This window comes from Halichoerus grypus, chromosome 2 (genome assembly GCF_964656455.1).
Source record: "Halichoerus grypus chromosome 2, mHalGry1.hap1.1, whole genome shotgun sequence".
NCBI classification, from domain to species: domain Eukaryota; kingdom Metazoa; phylum Chordata; class Mammalia; order Carnivora; family Phocidae; genus Halichoerus; species Halichoerus grypus.
In genome coordinates, this window is record NC_135713.1 from 40,240,782 (window position 1) to 40,264,505 (window position 23,724).

General features: G+C 43.2%; 1 protein-coding gene across 3 annotated transcripts in view; it reads right to left on the reverse strand.

Annotated features, from left to right (window-relative positions):
• Positions 1–23,432, reverse strand: part of HTR4 (5-hydroxytryptamine receptor 4) — a 168,169-nt gene extending 144,737 nt beyond the window's left edge. For 2 of the 3 annotated variants that reach the window (XM_078066721.1, XM_078066720.1), the window contains exons 1-2: positions 23,307–23,432; positions 6,725–6,797 (exon numbers count right to left, since the gene is read on the reverse strand). In XM_078066721.1, coding sequence (XP_077922847.1) covers positions 6,725–6,750 — 26 coding nt within the window. In that variant the 5' untranslated portion in view covers positions 6,751–6,797; positions 23,307–23,432. Of the gene's footprint in view, positions 1–6,724; positions 6,798–23,047; positions 23,123–23,306 lie in introns of those variants that run through there. The other variant, XM_036096086.2, reaches the window with a different exon arrangement.
• Positions 23,433–23,724: the final 292 nt, after the last annotated feature.

Here is a 23,724-nt window from a genome sequence, read left to right on the forward strand (position 1 = left end):
ACCTACTCTACTTCCGATCCTCGTAAAAACTCCATTTTCAGATGTCCAAACAAAAGGCTCAGAGAGATTAAATAATCAGTTCAAGGTCATACAGCTAGTAAGTGGGGAAGCCAAGACTTGAACCCACATCATTCCGTTTCCCGAAACGCCACTCTCCTGGCATCCTGCGGTGTTCTTTGCTGAAATCATCCCGGTGCCTGTACTTTGGAAGCTGTGGAGTGTGATATGCACAGTAGAAGATTGCTAGCTTAGCTCCACAAGAGCAAACTCTTACACTGCAAGAGCCCAGTGCTTTAGAAATGTAAATGTGTCATCCTCTCTCCATCCTTGCCACGGTCTCTAGCTTGATGTCCCCTGTGACCCCACGAGGCACAGGGATTTCCACCACAGGGTGAGTTCCAGTTAATATTTGCTGTGCTCCTGATCTAATCAAAAGACTAACTGAATTATCACCATTTTATCAGTCAAGCAATAAAGTTGAGTATTATTCCCATTTACATTTCTAAAGCAACATAAAAATAACCCCTTTCAAATGGTTACCCACTCACTTTCTCCTTATATGCTAATGCATGCCACAATTTCAAAATCTGAAGAGAGATTTCCTGCAAAACATTTCACTGCCTTAAAGTTTCACATATTCACAGCTCCAATTGCCAGGATGCAAACATGAATTAACTCTGGTTCCAAATCAATTACATACTGGTAAGTCTTTCCGGCAGACAACTTGTACACGCGATTTCAAACGCTATGAGGTATTTCAAAGCTTTAGAATATTTAGCGTTAGAAATTCCCACTCCGTCCAAAGACGTCAGTGAAACATATGTATTGTCACCAGTATTCATAATCAAACCAAAAATCAACTCCCTTATTTTAAAAATTGCTCTTTCTCTTAGCTAAAACCGGATCACTTCAATGAATTCTTGCAGTCACGTCGATTTCCAATTAATTTCATTTCTTCACTTGAAATGAACTGCAACCTAATGCCATGAATTAAAGCTACTAGGTAATTAATTCAAAGCCACCTACTCACCTTCGTTATGGTTTTTAATTAATGTCACATGTGTACAGCAGGTGACTGCATTTACGTGAAGAGTATGTATTTTACATTTTAAAATATTCAGCTTTTGGTATTTATTCAGATTTTTCTGGATTTCATACAAAAGCCTGCCATTTGGGTCTTCTGTTCAAAAATGTCTAGTGGCTCCCCAGCACGAGGTGTCAAGCCCTACCAAAAGTAGGAAAGAAAGATTCTCCCTCCCACCTAGAAAACTGGTTTCTTTTCAGATTCCTTTCTCCCTTTCTATCTTCCTTCTTTCCTTCCTTCCCTAAAGTGGCTAACAAAAATAAACAATATAAGATATTGTTCAGGAAGCAAAGGAACAAGATGAAGTGACAAAAAGAGCTGGAAAAGGAAAAATAAAGGCATGTTAGAGCCATAGTAAGTGCCTGGAGCATTTCTGTACTTGCCAGCGGTAATTATAAACTTGGCTCCGAGTTTCCTAGAAACCCTAGCAAAAGGAGGAAAATGCTACCATTTATAGGATTCATCATTCTTCTAAGATGCCTTTTTGGTTCGTAATGAGAAACATGAATGAGAAAGCACCACAGTTATTCTGTAGAGGACAGAATCCTTAAACTGCAGGCAAGTGTAGACAGCCCATGGGGCAAGGAGGTCAGTCAAGGGTAGGAGGAGGCCAGAGCTAAAAAGAATTAAGATATAAAATAATTTTTTTCGCCACTGAAAGTCTGGGGTCTTTATCTTGAGAAACCGTCAAAGAGCAACTTCGTATATATTTGGACTTTACTCCACTTATCTCCTGTCTGAACCTTGTACTCTCTGAAACTAGAAACTGATAGAAAAAAATTCTTAGAAAGCAGAAACTTTTTAACTGTAATAAACAGTGGGAAGGAGGGGGGGGGACCTGGATTGCCTTTAGGGATCATACTCGAGCTGAGGAAAACCACATGTCAGTGCGAAGAATCGGGTAGTCAGGGAGATGAACCACGAGAGACTAAGGACTCCGGGAAAAAAACAGGGTTTCAGAGGGGAGGGGATGATGGGCATTAAGGAGGGCACGTGTTGTGATGAGCACTGGGTGTTATATGCAACTAATGACTCATTGAACACTACATCAAAAACTAACGATGTATACAGTGGCTAATTGAACATAATTTTAAGAAAAGGAAAAAAAAAAAGAATTGGTAGTTAAAACAAAACAAAGCACAAAGCATGGGCTATCTCTGAAGTCAGTAAGTGTTTCAGGGCGTCATTAGGTAGTTATCATGAGCTTAGGGATAGCCCTGGGATAAGGCCCCACCAGGTTCACTACCAAGGGCAGGCCGATGGTGTTCTACGAAGAGTATCTGCTGCAAAATCACCAAAGCCACTGTTTCCATTCTCTGTTCTTCAACCCTTCAAGAAGAATACAAGCTGTCTCCTCCAGGGCCCCAACAAGAAGCAAACAGAGCAAACAAAACAAAACAAAACAAAACACCATCAGGTGGGTGTCAGATTGTCTGGAAAGAGCTGCCTGATGACTGGTAAGTTTGTGAGACACTATTTACCAAAGGAGAGGACTGTCAGGCACTTGCCTCCATCCAAGGCCTGATTCACTGCAGGCTTTTCATCGTGAGTCAATCCATCCTACATCGACTGCTCTCTGCAATAGACACCCCTAAGGGAAAGACACTTGCACGGTTTAGGTGCTTAATCAAGGTACATAAAACAAATGAAAGAACGCTCACTTATTTCTATTTATACACAGAGCAATATTATTTAAATACTGTAAATAAATCCAACCGGTACAAAATAAATAGGATTAGACGTTGGTCATATTTTGACTACCCAGTCTCCATTCCCTCTTCCTAAGAAGCACCAGTTTCTTTGGAGAACTTAACTCTTCTCCATTGCATGTCATTTTCCTGAGTGGTACCTGCCTCCTAGTATAAAAGCTGGACAGGAAGTGATCCCATGACTTAGCTCAGCCAATCAGATGTCATTTCCCGGGACTCTGCCTCTTGAGTAGTATATGGAAGAGGACATGGATGGAACTGGAGGGGATTATGCTAATAAAATAAGCCAATCAGAGAAACACAATTATCATATGGTTTCACTCATATGTGGAACATAAGGAATAGTGCAGAGGACAATAGGGTTTGGGGGGGGACTGAATGGGAAGAAATCAGAGAGGGAGACAAACCATTTGAGACTCTTGACTCTGGGAAAAGCGAGGGCTGCAGAAAGGGAGGTGGGGGGGATGGGGTGGGGGGGATGGGGTAACTGGGTGATGGGCCTTAAAGAGGGCATGTGATATGATGAGCACTGGGTGATATACTCAATTAAAGAATCATTGAACACTATATCAAAAACTAATGATGTACTATACCTTGCCTAATTGAATTTAAATTAAAAAAAATAAAAATTTTAAAATTTTTGAAAATTAAACAAAAAAAAAGAAGAAGGAAATGGTTAAATGTTATCCATGATGCAGAAATGAACTGACTACTTCTTCCTGTGGTTGGTCATTATTCCACTTCCCAGCTCTAATAACTCCCAAAGTTCTTGTTTACTTGCAAGCCTGGTCCTCCACAGCATTTTTACCTTAATTATTTGACCCTGTACATTGCGGCTTCCCCAAGATTACCTCTGAACACATTAGCAAGTTAGTTTCTGATGCTTGCAGCCAAGAACACTGATAGATACTCAATGGCAAGGATCAAGCTTAATTAGCAAACTCAATTGAATGAAACCAAAGAAATGAAAAATGAAGTGGCCAGAATGGCCTGAGAAAATACTTAAATGTTAGACATTTTATTTAGCCCTAAATGTCAAGTAGGACCTCTCTTGTCCCTTGATATCTGGGGAAAATTGGCCAGAGTCTCTTAATTCTACAGCCCATAGGGCTTTTAAAACTTTCACTTTGATTTCTGAAGTTTTCCCGGGCATGCATACTCTTCTGCCATCCTGTGCCTTTTGAGTGTTCCTTCTCATATGTGCATTCTCCCTTCCAAACACACTTACCCGGACAGGAATGTCAGCGCTGTCACTAATACGCACTCATGCGCACACACACAGTCACATAAAATATGTGTAGCCTAGTGGAGGCTGTGCGGTTACGTGGCCTTGAGCAGGTCACTTCACCTCTTTGCGCCTTCGTTCCCACACCCTGTAAAGCGGGCATAATGATGGCAAGTGCCTCAGAGGATTGCTTAAAAATTAAATGGGATAATACACCTTAAGTTCATAGCTCACAGGCAGTCAACATCGACTCTCAATTTCTAGTCAAGCTAGAAAACTTTTCTAAAGAACTGGAGCCCGAGAGAGGTCAGCACACACACACACACCATACATACTTAAAACAAACAAACAAACAAAGATCTGCAACCTAACTTCTCTTGGAGTCCCTTTCAGGCACCCTGCCACTGGCTGGTTCACGCTTTTCCAAGTTGGCAATGCCCCATCATCTCTTCTCTGAATCTTTTCTCTTCTCCAACCTTCTCCCTCCTCTGTTCACTCATTTTCCTGTCTTCAGAGCAAGAAGAAGAATTCCTCTCCTGTACCAGGGCCCTAAACCCTTTGGCTCTCATTTTATGTGGGCACTTCACTAACTGAAGGTATTTCCTTACCAAAAAAAAAAAAAAAAGAATTTCTAGTTCCTGCTCTTAAAATAATAAAATTTATTCTATCTAATTATACTAGAACATCGGTTTCTAGACCCTAGTCATTGGCATAGTACCCTTATAAATTTTCCTCACATTCTTTTACGAATGACTGTTTTTTAAAATTACATAATATTTTTCTTTATACAAACTTACTTTCATTTTTTTAAACAAACTTATTTTTACATTTTAAATGAATGTAGTTTAAAAGAAAACTGTATTTCACTACTGTAAGTGCCAAAATAGTATTATTTGCCATGATACGGTTATTTTAAAATAAATATTTATGTAAAAATAAAAAAGATATTCATATACCACCTAAAATCATTATGTATTACGAGTGATCCATGCATCACAATTTGGTAAATGTGAGCCTAAAATACCACCTTTAGAGGCTGGACTGAGGAGGATATGAGTGGAAAGTCTGGGCATTTGCATGTTACTAATAGTGTGAGTAGAGAGGGGGAGTGAGTGAGGATGAGCATATGTTGATGGGATCAGGTTAGAAATCTGACAGGGAGGATGGTCCGGAGAGATTCTGGGGAACAATACCATCTTGGATCCTGCAGGACTGTTCCATAGCACCCAGGAGAATGGCTAATGTTCATTTAATTGAAAAATATGCTGCTGCTGGAATTCAATGCTGCTATAAATAAATGTTGAAAAGCTGGAAATGTTAGGGATCATAAAATCTGAATTATCCAAAAAGAAGTTCATTTTACCAACTGATGCAGTTTGATCCAGTGTTTGAAACTTAAAAGGATGGCATAACTTGTCATCATCGCTATTGCCCACTTTGGCCTTTTAACAGAAATTAACAAAAATAAAATTGAGATTCTCCAGATTCCACTCTGCTTTCCCTGTACAAAGAATGTCACAAACTTTTGGAGGAAAATTTAGTTACCGGTCTAAAAATCGGTGTTAAAGTTCTAGGACTTTGCACCAAGTCTGAGTGTTGGGTAAGTAACGAAGTCCAGGATGCTTCTATTGCAAGTGTAAAATGTTTTATTGCTAAATATACAGAGCCTCTGTGCATATCTAGGTATACTAGAACACAATCCTATTGAAAATATATGTAATATATCAATAATGACTGGGTGATCAGCAATTCTTTACTAAATATCCACCCTGTGCCAGGAATTAGGCATGAGACATGTTCTGCCCTTAAGGAATTCCTGGGTTTGGGGTGATAGTACATCTCTGCAGCTCGAGTCACATTACACTAGACTTTCTGTCAAGATATTTGACAGCTCCCTTTTATCACGGCGTTGTACTACATCAAACACAGAAGCACTGTGCCCCTGAACTGTGCTTTCCTCTAGGTCTCAAGTGAAAGAAGCACCGCTCCCATGATTGCCCCAGGAATGTATTTTTTTTCAGAATGTCTTCCAGCTATTGATATGGACGACTAATGCTCAGCCCCAAATGCCAATTCATAACATTCAAGCCTTATTGAATACAATTTTCTTCACACTATTTGATTGCGCGAAATAAAATGCAGCAAACCTTCAGAGAAAATCGGAGCCGTCCTATTATCTGATCTCCAAGGGTTGCAGGAAATGACAGGAAAACAAAACCAAACCTTTTAGCTTTACGTAACTATACCATGCAGCTGTCATGTCACATAATCTAATGACCCGGTTGAAAAAAGAAGTGGGCAGACTAGAACCTGTTATAAAAAGCTATCTGAACACATATCTAAAGTTTAGATGTACAGAGAGACATTCTTAAGCTATTTTTACCCCCATTTAAATACAAATTATTTCTTCCTATTATAGAGATGAATATCTATTTTCATGTTACACCACCTCTCATAATGCAGACTTTTGGAAAAGCACCTGGAAATATTTCCAGCCATATCATATTTATCATTTAAGCATAAATGAAAAAAAAACCCTCTAATAATCAAACAACATCACACTCATGATTATATATGAAACACTGAAGAAAATCCACATCTCTTGGATTTGTAACTCTACCACAATAGATTTTTCAGAGGCTTCATAGTTCAAATGGCTGTAATTTACAGCAGCATAATTACAGTATATACAGAAATATAATATACCTCACATTAGCATCAAGTTCATCCATTACAGGAAATAGGCATGGGTGAGTTGGATTTCAGTGCCCACAGGGTCCTATATGAGGAAATAAAAAAAAAAAAGTTAGACAATGAGTTAATTTAGGAAAATACAAGTCCTTGCTAAAGGAAAAAAATGCCAGATAGTCATGGCTTCCTATTTATTAAGACTTTTGTTTTGGGGCACCTGGGTGGCTCAGTCGGTTAAGCGTCTACCTTCGGCTCAGGTCATGATCTTAGGGTCCTGGGATCAAGCCCTGTGTCAGGCTCCCTACTCAGTGGGGAATCTGCTTCTCCCTCTCCCTCTGCCCCCCACCACCCCCCCGCCCCGGCTCGTGCTCTCTCTCTCTCAAATAAATAAAATCTTAAAAAAAAAAAAAAGACTTGTTTTGTAGAGTATCAGATAGTATTTTTTTTAAATAAACCATACTACAGCAAAAAGCTATTGGCATACTGAAGTATGACAGAGCTGAGTATTGCAGTTTCTTTATCGTTTTCTTAATTCCCTGGAGATTAAAACACATACGTACTTCTTTGTACTCCATGTTAATCAGTTTACTTCTTACTTGTTGCTCCTCCCAGAAACACAGCTTATTTACATGATCTCCATTAGGACACTAGCTAGTGAAAATAAGTTGCTACACTATTATGATTAAAATGATATATTTCATAAAATGGTCAGCCATCTTGTTTCCTCTGAAGATCTTCAGGGTTGGTTTTTCTTTTTTAAACTCTTTTTGAGTCTAGGTAATCATATATCTATTTGAAAATCTAGTACACTCTTGAGAACTCCCTGCCCAGAAAAATCGATGGACACGTGCATACATACATACTTCCAGGGGGGCGCATGATTCCTGAAGCCCATTCATGAACTCCAGGCTAAGAACTCCGAATTGAAGGGAAGTTAACCAAAAGTTCCTCTGCCATGGACTCTCAGAAGACTTGACACACTTTTCTGGGCAGATACTTACTGACCTCCACCAAGTTGGCCCTTTTAACTGACTGCAGCTTCATTTTTCAGAAGAATTCCTACGTTTTGCATCACATTTGTTCCACACCATGGGGAGTCAGAGAACGTAGGGGCAGATCCTGGTCTGCTTCTTTGGGGGTGACCCTAAACTAGTCCCTTTTCCCTTCTGAGCTTCATCATCCACTTCTCAGTAAACAGAGGGATTGAAGGAGATGATCTCTGGGTTCACTTCCAGCTCTGACATTCTGTAATTCCATCTGCTGATTTTCTAATCGAATCTTACCAAGAAGAAACTATAAATCTGTTTATCTACACAACAGAACCATGAGCCTCAGCCGGGGCTCTTGGATGCCTTGGTCAGGGTGGACCAAACACATTCGCCTGGCCTCCAGGAAGGGAATGGCAGACCACCAGAGCTGGAAAGGATGTAGATTTCTCTGTGTTTTCCAGTGTTTGTTCTTTAGAGCCTTGAAGATTAACAAGGACTCCTGTGGGCATTTCTGAGTCTGGGGCAAGTGTGGGGAATGCTCAGCCTCCAGGACTCTGAATCCCCTACTCTGACCTCAAAGTAGCTCTGTCCACTACGATCTCTTTTACATCTTTGAATCCACAATAATCTTTTATTTGAAATACTTAAGTACAAAGCCTTAACTATTGAAGTGACAGGCCGCATCCTCCTTTTTCCTCTACGTAAAATCTTTCTTGAAATGATCACATCCAGGGGCACCTGGGTGGCTCAGTCGTTAAGCATCTGCCTTCGGCTCAGGTCATGATCCCAGGGTCCTGGGATCGAGCCCCACATCGGGTTCCTTGCTCCGCGGGAAGCCTGCTTCTCCCTCTCCCACTCCCCTTGCTTGTGTTCCCTCTCTCACTGTGTCTCTCTCTGTCAAAAAATAAATAAAATCTTTAAAAAAAAAAAAAAAGAAATGATCACATCCATTCCCATGGCTTAAAATAAAAAGCGTTTCAGGGATGTCTGGCTGGCTCAGTCAGTGGAGCATGGGACTCTTGATCTAGGGGCTGTTAAATTCGAGCCCCACATTGGGTGCAGAGATTACTTTAAAAATATTTAAAAACAAAATAAAAAGCATTTCAAATTGAACTCTACATTTCCCACTCCCAACACAAAAACCTAATCCTCCCCTAGTGCTTTCCATTTTGGCAAATGGTGCCACCATTTACCCAGTTACTCAAACAACCTCTTTTTCTCACACCCTACAACCAAACTGTCAGCAAATTCATCCTCTCTATTTTGAAAATGATTCCTTAACCTGAGCTTTTCTCATTCCCTCCAGAACCAGCACCCTGGTCCACACCACCATCTCTTTTCTTCAGATCCTTCCACGCCCTCCCTAACTGCTCTCCTGCTTGCCCCACTATCTTTGCCCCCACAGGAGCCAGCATGGGATTTTCAACATGTAAGTCAAATCATGTCTTGCCTGCATAAAATTCTAGTGGCTTCTAGTCACACTTAAAATAAAATCCAAACTCCTTGTCATGGCCAAGCAGACCTGAAGTGATCTGGCCCCACCCAGCTCCTCACCAATCTCAACTTTAGCCATGCCCCACCCCCTCAGTGCCCTTGAACTCACTGGTTTTGCTACTTTCCTTGGCCATGAAAGTAGGCTTTCACCTCAGGGCCTTTTCACTCGTTGTCTCCTATCTACTGCTCAACTTTCACTTCCTCATTGAACACTTCCCTGATCACCTGAGCAGAATTTCAGACCTCATTTTCTAGAAGTTTCTATCCTCTTTATCCACTCTATTTTCTCTTACTGGCACATGCATTATATATACTCCATAGCTTCTTTATTAATAATTGATCTTCCTCACTAGAATAGTTTCAAGAGGGCATAGGTGGAGATCTGATCGCTATTATATCCTTAGTGCCTAGAAAAATACGTGGTACATTACATTCTCTTCATAGATACTTGTTGAGTCAAATAAATAGCTAATCAGTTTTGCAAATGAAGAAGCTGAGGTTTGAGAGCTTGTGATTTTCCAACTGGGAGGTAATCTATAGATCACCCAGGGTACAATACTGTAATTTTTAAAAGCAGCAAAAAACCATCTCATCTATTTAGTTACCCTTTACTAAGTGTTAGCAAGTGCCAAACACTGTCTTTTTCCTCTTCTTCCAACCGAGGAGTCTTTGTCCCTTACTGTGAGATGAAGATACTATGAGCCAGAGAGGTTAACTGATTTGCCGAAGTCACACAGCTGGCACTTGACCAAATTGGGAAGAGAATCCAGGTCTGTGAATTCCAAAACTCAAGCTTTATTTGGTAGAGTTCTTGTCATCATAGCACACTTCCTTCTACTGGAAGAGAAGGAATCCTTCTTTCTCTGAAGACAGCACTTTGAATTTCCTTTGGAGAACCACCCCTCCCCTGCCTCAATCCCTAGGTCCAGGGATGAGTGCAAGACCAGCACTGGCCAATCAGAACAGTTCACTCCCTGGCCCCAGTGCTAACTTACTGGCTAGACTAGTGAAAGCTAACCCTGAGATTTTTGCTAGAAAGCGTCTCTGTTTTCCCTAGTGTTGCTAGACTGTCCAGACTTTCAGGTTGAAGCTATTGGTGGCCATTAATGCCACTTTGTGGGAAGATCCCATCTGAGAATGAAGCTAACCACAGGGAAAGCAGAGTTGGAACATAGAGAACTTGAGGTTTCAGATCCAGCGGTGTCTTAAGACAGTTTTACACCTGAACTTTCCAATCATACGAGACAACAAATTCTTTTTTTTCCTTCTTAAGCCAGTTTGAGCTGGGTTTCAGCCATTACTTGGAACCAAAAGAATCCTAATAGACCAAAAAAAATCAATATTGTATTTACATACAGATTAGAAGGAAGAAAAACTGGAAGTAAGAAAAACAGTTAAAAGCTAGCTAAAGTTCATATCATTGAAACTGCGTTTAGAAAATGTTACAACATGGGGAAAATCTTATATATTCATAGCAATGCACATTGTTATGTCTTGCTCATTAGAAACCCAATGAGCAAATTTAAAATGATTGCCATTTAACAAGCCAGTGAGACAGCCTGCATTTTGTCAGAGAGAGAGGAACAGTAACAAAAGATAAATTGGTGATCCGTATCTATCCTGATTTGATTAATCCATCACAGTCCACTATTTTCTGCCGTGCTCACCAGAGCTAACTAATCAGAAGCGTGATTACAGGGACACCTCTTGTCAGGAAGACTGCATACATCGAGAGGGGTGTGTAAGGAACCAGTGTTTTTTTCTTGCATACTTATATTTCTGGCTCCTTAACCACCTAGGCAATTAAGGACACAATCAACTGAAAGCATCTCCTATGCCTGGGTATAAGCTATGTCACTTCTAAAAGTTCTGCCAATCTGAAATTCAATTAGACTGCATGTGCATTTTAATCACAGTCATGCTGTATCCTTATCTAAGGGACAAGGAGTGATACCCCCTATGTTTGGTCTCCTTCAGGGAAACAGTCCTAGATTCTTGTAACCAGATAGAGAGCGTGGCAAGTCTTGGGAAAGGCGTGGAGGAGACAGTCAAACAGAACTTTCTACCATGTGAAGTCCAAAGGAAGGTCTCAGTATTCTCTCACCACTAGGACAAGCTCAAGCAACCAAAATTGTTCAGAACGCTTTGTCACAAAAGTAAAGTTACAGCAACATACAACTCTATCAGATTCTTTGGAGCTTCTTTTCCTTGTTGGATACGTTGAGATTGATCTTTCCTTAAAAAAGGAGGAGGAAGAGGTCATCTTACTTATGCCACCAATGCTGATTCCAACGCTTGGTTTTCTGGCTTACAAATTTTAAATACCTAAAGGGCAAACCCAAAAGGTAAGTACACCCCATCTTTACCCCTTGTTCTTTTACTCGGAATATCCTGAAAGATTGCTGTGGAACAGTTGTTAATGGTTAACAGAAGGTGTGTAGTTGCATCTCTATTATGAGAAGTGTGAGCATAGGGCTCACCTGTAAATAGTCCCCACCTATTGGAATGAAATATCGACGTAGTTTGGTACCGTGCCAACATCTGCCAACCTGGAGCTATGTCATAACCTCAGCTTGCTTTCCTGCACTTTGATTTTTTTTTCCTCTGGTTTTGATTGCATGGGCGGATATTCATGCATAACTGTGCATGGATTGACCACGTTTCTTCATAGACTATGCTTCCATGGGTTAAATTTCTACATCAAAGGGCATATTCCAATACCTTTATTTTGGATAAGTGTCAGCAATAAGTAAAACATTATTTATCTTAACAGCCAAATTGAGGGTGGGAGCTTGACATAATGGAAGCAGCAAGCACTGGACCAGGAGTTACTGCGCCTGGGTTCTCAGCCCGATGCTGCTACTAACCCACTGTTCTTATCCTCAAGCAAGTTTGCTCACCAATCTGGGTCTCAATTCCCCCAAGTGTAGAATGGACTGAGCCAGTGGGTCCTGGGCAGGGTGAACAAAGGGAGAAATTTCACATAATTAGAGCTTCTCAGAAGCTAAAGGAAATTTTGAAAAGGTGAGTCGCTTTTCATTGGAGGCATTCAAGCAGCATGTGTATAAGGATGTCTAAATGAGAACTATAATTTTGGTGACTGATAGGGTTTCTCCCAATAACATTATAGGACTGGGACAGTCTATACAATCAGTTCTGTCTCTTATATCCCCAGAAAAAGACCAAATGTTTTGAATCATTTCCCAATTTTAAAAAAGAATGCAGGCTCAAGTCACATAAACTGTCTCAAATAGGCTTCATCTACTGGGCATGAGCATAGACAGCTCTGAGCAGGGGGGACAAAAAGAAGAGCAGTGTAATTGTAATCAAGTAAGGCCATATATTTGATAAAAGTTAGGTGTCAAAAGCTTCTTGCTGGCCTCATCACTTCAAGCCCGAACCCAGTAGGGCCACTTGTACCAAAACACAATATCACCAGGATCAAACACCCAAGCATCCCTGCAGCCTTCCATATCCCATTGTGATCATGATGGCCTAGTAACCATTACTGTGAAAAAAAATTCTTGGATCATCCAAAAAATTGCAACTGTGCAAATTCTCACTACATAGAAGAAAAAAATTCTTCTCAGCTATTTATGGGGACTTTGTTTTGGAAAATATTAGAAATTGGTAGAATGCTGTTTCAGCACTTTTTTTTTTAAACCTCAGTTGATACATATTCTTTAAAAGAATTTCTCTTTGTAAATTAGTACTGAAAAAATCGTATTGTTATCTAGACATCTAAATGGTGGTGCGTAAGCCATTAAAAAAAAAAAAATGAGTCTGTATTCCAGGAGTTGGACCTACATTAGCAGATGTCTTTCTAGGGATGGCAGTCAAAATGCCATTGGCACTAAGTCACCTGGAAAGATTTAGCTCTAAAGAAAAAGCTTCTAGCTATTTCATTCCCATAACTGAAAACCCATTCAGATGCCAATTCAGTTATATTGAAGGGACCACCATGCAGATACGTACAATTGGGATGCAAAATGGCTTTTAATTTTTTTTCAAATTGACTAAGAAAATACTCTTCCTGGATAAATACACATTTCTCAGGTGGAAATTTTTGCTCCTTTGAGAGAAAACTCTTATTGAGGACAGCCCTTAACAATGAAAGAATATTTAAGAAGCATACCTAATCTACCTTTTGGGAAAAAGAATGGACTAGAGGAAAAGTAAAGAAGAAACATTGACTTCTGTTTCATGTAACACTGAACAGATTATATCTAGAGTATTTCTAGAAATCCAATATTTTTAAAGGCAGAGATTTCCTCTACATATTTGTTACTTAGAGGATTTCCTCTAAACATATATTACGTATTTACATTTCTGATCACTTGATGAACGTCTCACCCCTAATTCGGCCACAAGTTCTATGAGAAGAGACACACATGATCAGTGTTTGTCAAATGAATGGCATAATATGATATGAAAGTTCTACTTGATAATTAGAGAAGGAAGTAGTCTTGTCTTTGTGTCTCCAAAGGAGAGATGGAATCTCAAGAGAAGTCTGAGACTCACTCCGAAGTAGGTCATCCAACATCAGAGCTGTCCAGTTACTGACCTGCGTGTCTTGGCAAGCAACAAGGTCCACCTCGCTGGGAGGCTCACACAGAAGCCAGAAAACCATCAGTCAGTCACGGTTGAGGGGAGGAAGCAAGTCTGAGATGATTCTGAATTCTGATGAAATCCAGGAATGCAATGAGAGCAGAACTAAATAAGAGGCTGTTTACTGGAGAGCAGTGGTTCCCAAGCTTAAGCATGCCTAAGAATCACCTGCAGGCTTGTTAAAACACAATAGCGGGGCCCCACTTCCAACTTTCTGATTCAGTAGGTTTAGAGTGGAAAATTTGCTGATGCTGCTGGTCTGAGGACCATTCTTTAAGGTAAAACATCAATTCCCAAGTGTGGTTCTCTTGCCACTGGAGAAAGCACGTGATATTAGGCAGTAGGTGGATAGAGCATTAAGTACTGTTGGATCATATGGTTAAAAATGTGTTCTCCTTTCATTTTCTATTTTAATCACTGTTATTTACGTTGAAGAAAAGAACTCAAATAAGTGTTAGTTCATCTTCAAAACCTTCCTGACATTTGGTAATCTCTCTTTTATAATAAGAACAGAACAGGTCTCAAGCTCACAGGCTTTTGCTAGAAACACGATTATCTAACTGAGGTCCTCCAAGAAGCAGATCTTGAGGTGAGGATCCAATAAATGCACATTGTTCATTTGGCAGGTGCAGGTAGACTGACAGGGAAGTAATGATACACGGATGGGGGTGAAAGGCAGCCAAGGAGGAATGTGTTTAAGCCACTGAAGCTTAATCTCACACGAAAGCTCTGGGAAATGGCGGAAACGTGCCTCAGAATTATCCTGGACAAGTGGGGAGGTCGCTGGGGTATGAATACTCCCACAACCATCATTTATCGGTTAAGGGCCCTCCACAGAGGGACGTGGTTTCCCAGGGACCTCCAGCCCACTGTGCTTGTAAGCACGGCCGATTATAGCAGACGGAGGGCAGCCCTCCAAAGATGCTGCAGGTTTATCATTGGAAGTCAGGATGGTGTACACAGAAAGGGTGAGGGGTCTGCAGGAAAACGGGAGAAACAGTGACAGTATCCGCATCTGTATCCGTGCCAACTACCTAGCTGAAATCCGATACACTGTTTCGTATGCGTTGCATTTGCTTCTACAGCTACCCTCTATTGCTTGCAGTTGGCACTGGTTTCCACTTCCATTTTTGTTTCTTTGTAAAATAAATTTATTTAAAGAAAACTAATTGATCTTAAGAAAAGTGCTAGGCAGACACTGCTCCAGATGGCATGAGAAGATGGCGAGAATCACAAAGGTAGTAGTCAAATGATTGAAGCTTGGGGCACACTGGCATAGTGGTTTAAAGGAGAGGTTGGCATCCCCCCCCCTTTTTTTTTTCTTTTCTGTAGGGGCCATTTAGCAAATGTTTTAGGCTTTTTGGAGCACAGGGTCATTATCGCAACTACCTAACTCTGTTGTTGTAGCACAAAAGCTGCCACAGTTTTTGTACGTGAATGAATGTGCACAGCTGTCTTCCGATAAAAAGTATTTATGGACACCAGATTTTAATTTCATACAATTTTCCCTTGTCACAAAATAGTATGCTTCTTTTGGGATTTTTTTTCAACAGTTAAAAAAAATGCAAAAACCCTTCTCAGCTCCCAGGCCGTACAAAAACAGGCAGCCAGTCAGAGAGTTTGCCAGCCCAATTCAAAGTATGGCCTTGGTATCTGTCCTAGTTCTATTGATTACCAGTTATACACCCTTGGAAGAATCACTTACTTTTCTTAGCCTCAGTGCCCCCATTTGTATAACAGGGATAAGCATAATACCAAGCTCACAAGGTTGTTGCAAAAAAAAGAAGAAGAAAAGAAAATGAACACTTACGAAGCAAGTGCCCACGGAGTTCACAATATAATTTTTAGGCAGCTCTTGTGACAAGGTGGTCTCCAGCTTGGCAGTGCCCCAGGCATTGGAGGCTGGATGTTTCCTACTCTGCTTCTCTATGAAGGCAGCTATGCGCCTGGGGACTCATCTCTTCTACTTTGGGATGTGGTTACAGAAATTATTCGTCTTCTCTATAGGCTAGGCCCCTGAAAGCTGACTCTCAGAAAGCCTGAAGCATCTAATACACACCCATCTCAGAGGCCTGGAATTGAGAGGAGATCAAGCTAAAATTTGCATTCCACCTAAACAAAGTCTTCAAAATTAGTGTTTTGGACTTTGCAGAATTACGTTGCTGACAACAGCGGGTCTCCAACATTAGAATACCTAGTCACTTGTAAAACTGCAGATTTGGGTGCCTCCTTCAAAGTGTCTCTGAGTCAGTAGGTCCAGGCATCTGCATTTTAACAAATGTCCCAGCGACTCTGGTGCAGATGGTTTATGGAGAGCACTTTGGAAAACTCAGCAAGGATGGAGTGCAAACCACACAGGTGAGCGTATCCTTCTGAAATCCCTTTTAAGAGCTTTCCCTATCTATTTAAATGCCCTCTTGGCAGAAAGACCTGGATTACAGTATTTGATACGTATGCCAAGAGAAAAGTCTCTGCCAGCCTATTTACTTCTTCTGTTCTCACTCTTTTCTATTCCTTCTGAACCTCCTGGGTTAGAAAATAATTTATACAGAACTCTCCACTTCAGATATCATGTGCTGATTATCATATCCAATTAAGCATCCTAGTGCAATCTCAAAGGACATGGGCTATTTACAGCTTGGATGGAAATTCTTGAGCAGAATCTGCATCTTTACTGGACTAATAAGAAGTCTCCTCCCAAAAAGCTGCTGAGCACACTCTCCCTCCAATAGTTCCTAAATAAACCCCTCAGGAAAAAGATTTCTCTAGACCCATTGATTTTAGAGGGGCTCATTTAACAAAGAAGACAAGATTCCTGCTGAGCAAGCAGGAGAGAAGCAATGGCAGATTTCTATGACTGATATTTGTTGAGCACATACTAAGTACCAATCCCTTCACATGTGTTACCTCATTGCATCTTCACACCACACTATGAAGGAGTACTGCAATTACACCCATTTCACAGATGAAGAAACTGAGGCATAGAAAGGAGACATTGTCCAAGGCCACAGCAGGCAGTGGCTTTAGAATACAGACCTTAAATCACTAAGCTAACCCATAAAGGATCTCAATAGCCTAGCACCATCTCAACTTTCCAAGCTCAATTTTATTAACTAAGTATTTATGTAGCTCCTCAAAACCTACAGAGTGTCTGCTGGCACTTGAAAGAGGCTGTTTTCACCAAGGCTCCACTTTGTTCTTAGTACCATGTGACTCTGCGTTCCTCACCTTGTTTCTACAATCTCCAGGTTTCCAGCTATTCAGTATGGTTAAGATATCCAGCCCACCTGTCTTGCAGATCTGCTACTACTCATAAAGTTCAGATAAGATGACATATATAAAAGTCCTCTGAACAAGGTGAAAAGTTATCTAAAATGGTAATTCTCCAGCCTGTCATTGCCATAAATTATTCTAAGATGTTGACAGTGTATTAGTTTTGTAAAATCATCCATGTCAAAAATTAGATTTTCCAGAGATCCGGGTTAGTTTGTAAAGTACCAAGCCTGCAGGTCTTTGCAGAGCAAGGAAATCACTACCTTGATTCATAAAGTAGACTATTTATTTTGGGTCAATGTAATGGAAATTTCAGGAGCTTGAGAATCAGATGACCTGGGTGCTGGTCATTGCCCTACAACTAACCGACCTTGAGTGAATCTTTCTCTCTCCCCTTCTAGGAGACACGATGCTGCTTGATGCTCAAGAAAGGGTTGGGAGTCAGACTGCCAGTGCTAAATCTCAGCTCCATCCCTCCACAAGAGGTGGTGACCTTGGGCAAGTCATGTCAACTGTTTTGGTCTCAGTTTCCTGATTATAAAAATGAGAATAAGAAACTTACTTTGAAATCATCCAAATAATGGACTGACAAATGGATAGAGGGGTGGATAGATAGAAATATGACAAAGCAAGTTAGTAAAATGTTAACTGTGGAACCTATGTGGTGAGTATATGAGAGTTCACCATACAATTCTTTCAACTTTTCTCTTAAATGTTTTTTTTTTTTTTTAACAATAATATGTTGGGAAATAAAAAAGACAAGTTTGTTAGAAGAGTTGGATGAGATACAGAGCTTACCAGCAGTGTTCACAGTAAGTGCTTGGCCTATATTATCGATATTGCTGTACAGATAAAAGAGAAGACAAGATGATGGATCCCCTCAGCTTCGATGATCTGTGAGTCGGAGTGGTGCTAGGTGGGCTAGAGCCATGACACGCGTGAGCAGAAGGAGAGGCCAGGCCACATGGCAGAGAAACCAGATGGACAGAGAGGAGCCAGGATGCGGCCACAGCCGTCTCAGAAACCAAAAGGTATGCACAAATGGAAGCAGCAGGACCCCATGCAGGGAACGCCGAACATGGGGGGACCTTGAAAATAAAAGCAGGTCATCTTTATTACATACCAAATTAATGTGTTTCTCTATCAGACATCCCTTTGGTAGGAGAAAATCCCTGGACATAGAAAGTCAAACCTGAGATCAAATCTTGTCTCTGCCACACTAGTTGTGTGACGCAGGAGACATTCATTCCAGTGTCCACCCGACCACTTGTACTGGGAATATCTACCACTCCCAACAGTGAACCCCGTGGCAACAATGCTTCTGCTGTGACCACTTGGCCATAAATGACTGGGCCAATCTGATTCTCTCTGCTGAGAGTTAGAACCGAGAGACGCACTCTTGGGAATGTGTCACATTTACAGTTACATGTAAATGTGTTGACTTGAGTTTCTGTTGGGTTTCTTCATTGGGCTAATGTTGATTTGAGTAGAGGAAAAACATGCAAAGCAACTACAAGGAAACCAAAGCTGGATGGACAGATAAGAAACCTTTCTTAATCTCAGAGGGACTGGTCAGAAGGTATCTGGCAGCAGATAAGATGTTTAAGGACTTTTCATTTGGATTATCCTGTGAGTAATGAGGGATTTTATCACTCCAACTAAAGTAGCCATGGGGGCGGTGTGAAGAGTAGGGAGCAGGAAAAGATCTAAGATCAGAATTAATCTAACCTAGAAGTACCATAGCTCAGAAAAAGCAAAGGCTTTTCTGAAATTCAGAATGAGAGGTACAGTTTAGGGGCTCCAAGGGAGATGTGAACTAGTACTGAGCAGTGACTGTTCTTTCAATCTTTGCTCTATCCATTGGTTCTCATAAATCCAAATGCTTAGCTACCTTCAAAATATTTTTTTATTAAAACATTTCAGGTGGATGGGTTGTAAGCTTCATTCAGTTATCTCAGTCTTAATCCTGTGGTCCTCAGACTGTGGGTCATCAGCATCACCTGGGATCGTAGTCAGAAATACAAATTCTCAGACCCCAAACCAGAAGCACCGGATCAGAACCTCTGGAGATAGGGACCAGCCATCTGTGTTTCAGCACATCCTATAGATGATTCTGGAGCTCACCAAAGCTTAAGAGCCGCTGTCTTAAGCTATGAAGCCTGCAAAACCAAGGCTCTACGATTTATTCTCTGGCAGCTATCCAACCTGCGGCTTTGTTGATACAAGGTCTTAGAAGCAGCAGTCAGCCTTCTTAGGGCTTGCCTTGGATTGTCAAGCTTAATAGTAATGGGTGAGGTCGTCATTCCCACCCTGTCAATAAGCCTACTTGACAGCCATTTACATTGGACTTAATGTCCCTCGGTCCCAATGTGTACCACCTTCTACTGCCTCAGCAGCATGAAAACAGCATGCCCCATGGAAGAATGAAAGAACAGACTAAAAAGACAGAAGGAAGGAGTTGATAAAAATACGGCAATTTCAGTTTGGGGGACTAAAGAGATATCTAAAGTTTCCGTGACAGTGAGGACTTGCTGGAAAATGGAATGCCTCATCCATTGTTTGCTCCTTTTCTCCATCCTTCCTTTCCCCTGAGCCCCCTGCCCCCAGTGTACCCAATCTGACACCATCCCTCTTCCCCTGCTTACCCTTGGAGATATTTCTGAATAACCTGAATGACAAAGAGAGAGGAGAAGACAAAGGGAGAAATCACATTATTTCAAATGAACACAACTGCCAACTTCAGTTTCAAGCCTTCCTAGGAGCAGACTCGGTTCTACAACTGAAATGGAGCTGTTTAAATTCATTTCCACCCTGTAATGTCAAGATCCCATTCATGGAAGAGAGTTTAGTGTGAGGGCTCAGAACAGACTCTGGAGTCAGACCCAGCTCCACCCACTTTACAGCGCAGAGAGCTCGGAACACGTTATCCCACCTCTCTAAGTTTGAGTCACCTCATCTCTGCCAAGGGGGGTGGGGAATAAAATTATCTCCCTCACGGGACTCTTAATGAAGATTAAATGAGCTCATCCATGTAAAGCATTTAGAACTGTGCCTGGCACAAAATAAGGGCTGGATTAATGTGTGCTATTAGGATTATTATGATAATGTCTCCAAAATGCTTCTCAGCCTTCAGCAACATCTTGAGCATTCCCAGGCACAGCAACAAGGCAGTGAGAAACCAGGAGGGATAAAGGTAAATGTGTGAGGGTGGTTAAGTTGGAAGTGGGTAGAAAGGTAAATGTGTGAGGGTGGTTAAGTTGGAAGGGGGTAGAAAAGCAGCTAGCAACACACAAGTTCAACTACTTATTAAATTACTTTGGCAGGAGGTATTTGTGTACAAGGCCACAAGACTTGTGTTTGAATTACTACAGTGCTTCTCAACAAGGATTGGGGGTGGGAAAGGATTTTGTTCCCCAAGGACACAACTGGTGGTTGTTACAAGCATTTAATGGGCACCAGAGATGCTGCTAACCAGCCAATGATGCATAGGACAGTCCCTCACAACAAAACAATTATCTAGCCCAAGATGTCAATAGTACAAAGATTTGAGAAACCCTGAATTACAACGTTGTGTGAAGTTATCTTGATAAGACTTAACACACTTTTTCAATCTTCAAAAAGGCAATGGCATGGAAGATTCTGGCACTTGATGGGAGGTGAGAGTAAGTGACCTCTAAGACTCCTTCAAGCCAAAGGCTTAATGTGGGCAGTTGACCCTCAACCACAAATTTAAGGTAATAATCTGTTTCCACCCCTTGCGCCTTTTCCTGGTTCCTTTCCCTAAAGACATACTGAACTTTTTAAAAAGATGGTTAGGTATTAGAAGACAACCGTTAAGTCATTAGGGGAAATGTTTCTCACTGAAAGAACACCAATGACAATCAGAGACTTGCAAAGTTAGAAGAAACCTTAGAAATTGATCTAGCAACGAGATTCCAGTTGAAATCTTCTATCACATTTCACGGATGAAGAAACTAAAAGTTAGAAAGGCCAAGAGACTCCATCTAGGTCACAGAATGCTACCACCCTCAGAAGGTCCAGATCCTTCCAAAGAATTTACTTAACCTATTACCCAGACAGCAATAATATCAAGGGTCTCCTCTGTGCATGTGCTTGGCATTTTTTCAGTGATCACAGTCTTCAACTGTTCCTACCTCTGGAAATCCCTAAATGTGGGGTTCACCTGATAAGGGTGTGGCAGTGGGAATAAAAAACAAAATTAGACTGAAGAAGTACTGAGGGAAAACGGACAAGCTCAGCCCACTGATCTAGCTGTGGCTACCACTCATGAAGAGGAGATATAATGAGGTGACGTCAGCTCCCAGCCAGAGTGGCTTGGGTGACAGTGGCAGTTCAATAACAGAGGGTGAGGAAGGGTCAGGAGGTGGGGAGCAGGTCACTTCTGCTGGGTTTCAAGTGCTGTCCTTTCGTTGGAGAACCTGGGGAAGGGTATGAGGGGATAAACAGCATCAGGGAGGCCCAGGAGAAGTTGAGTGGAAGGAAATATAATCTGTTTGTTGGTTGTGAGGCCACTGTAGCCCCTAGAAGGACCAGATTTAGGAATAAAATCCAGATAACTCAGAGGAACCAAGAGCACCACCGTCCTCTGAGCCTTTCGTGTGCTCAACAGGCGAGGAAGGGAGCACTCCCCGAAGCTCTGGAGAGCTAGGAAGTGCATCCAGTTTTCCTGGAGCTTAAATGGCGACCTGCTCAGCTGTGCGGTAATAAATATGCTCACGAAATTTCCCATGGCGGGAGGAGGCAGTGATGCAAACACAAGAGAGTTTAGGGTAAGAGTGGATGGGAAAAATAGATTTTAAAAAATGACTTGAGAATGCTGAACACTCTCTCTACTTTTTACTAATTTTCTCCATCTCATCATTTCCTGGGTGAAAGCTCTCCTCAGAACTGAACGAGTCTCGTCCCGTCCTGACTTTCTCCTTCTTTCTAGGGTACAGCATCTGTCACAGTGTCCTTTCCCTTCACCACCCGTGCTCACCAGCAGCACACAGCGGCTCCTCCCTCACCATGGATGCCCAAGTTCCATACAGGGACCCGGGCAAACAGTGGGGGACCCACCGCCCCCCAGGGTCACCCGCAGCGGTATAACGCAGGGAGCCCAGCTCAACAATATCTAGGCAAGAAGGACAAGCTCGCCTCACTGTCCTTCCATCAAAACCCACCTAAGAAACACTCTCTTGTTCATTTTAATGGACCAGTTGGGAAATCAAGCCAACATTTTCTCTTAACCTTGCACTCTAGGAAGAAGAGCTGGTGGCCATGACCCGTCCACCTCTGCTGGCCACCACCTGTCTCCACAGCCACTTCTTCCAAAGGCAACTAACTGCACAGTGCCACACGCTGGGGAGCACGCTCAGGGGAAATGCACCTGAAATTGGTATTGGGATTCTGTGAACGACAACTGCAGGAAGCTAGTACTGGCCGTGACCGTGAAAGCTTCAGGCAGCACAGCGTGCCCACACACTCACGGCCGCTCGCACGCGCAGCCAGGTGTACACTGAGAACATTCACGTCTTGTCACATGCAGACACACACAGTGAGAGGGAGTTACACTCTCCCGGCCACACACCCAGGACCATGCCTAGCAGTCCACACACACGAGTCCAGTTACACACACGGTTATGGATGCACTAGCCACGTTACGTCTCTCTCTCAACCCCTCTCTCACACCCGCGCACAGACACACACACACCCCCGTGCAGTCAGTGGACAAACAGGCAGTTCCACAAGTACTCACGCACACAAGCGCAGGGCGCCGGCCCCGACCCCACGGCGGTCCCACGCTGGCGACGCGTCCTGCACCACACCACCGGCCACCCACCGCACCCGGGGCCGCCACGCCGCCCACCCCCTACGGCCAGGAGCGGTCTCCCGGGTCCCCCAGCCCCCGCCGCGCCCCCGCCCGCACACGTGGGCTCCCAGGGCCCCGGCCCCGCGCGCCCGCCGCACCTACCCGCCGCCCGAGGCGAGGGGGAGCCAGGCGCCCGGCACGGTGGAGCGGCCACCCCCAGCCGCGGAGCCGAGCTTCTGCCGCCGCCGCTGCCGCCGCGCTCCCAGCCGCTGCCTGCGCCCTCCCCGCCGCCCCCTCGGGTGCCGGCTCCAGCCCCCGCGCCGGGAGGCCGGCGAGCAGGCGGGCGGGCGCGCGGCGCGGGCGCAGGGCTGCGGCGGCGGCGGCGGCGGCGGCGGCCGCGGGGACCCCGGCCCCGGCTCACCTGGGCGCGCCGGACATCGTCCTCCTCCCCGGCCGACGGGGCCGGCCTGCGCGGGCTCCACGCCCCCAGCCCCGGCGCTTTCCCCGCGGGCGCGGCGACGGCGACGGCGACGGCGGCGGGGCGCACGCGGGAGTGGGCGCCGAGGCGGCTGCCGGGACCTCGCCCCTCGCGGCTGGCCGCAGGCGTCCCACCCTGCCCGAGCGCTGCCCCGGGCCCGCGCCGGCTCCTGGGTGACCTTGGGCAAGTTGGTTACCCTCACTGAGTGCCCGTTTCCCCTCTGGGAAGGTAATAAATATAAAAGCTGAAGGCGCTGGCGGTGCCCGTGCCAGGGGAAATCCTACCCCTGTATAACTTACTTCCTTCTCATGCCTCTGACTCTGCCCAGGGCCGGGTTAGTTTGGGAGCAGGGTTCAGAGTG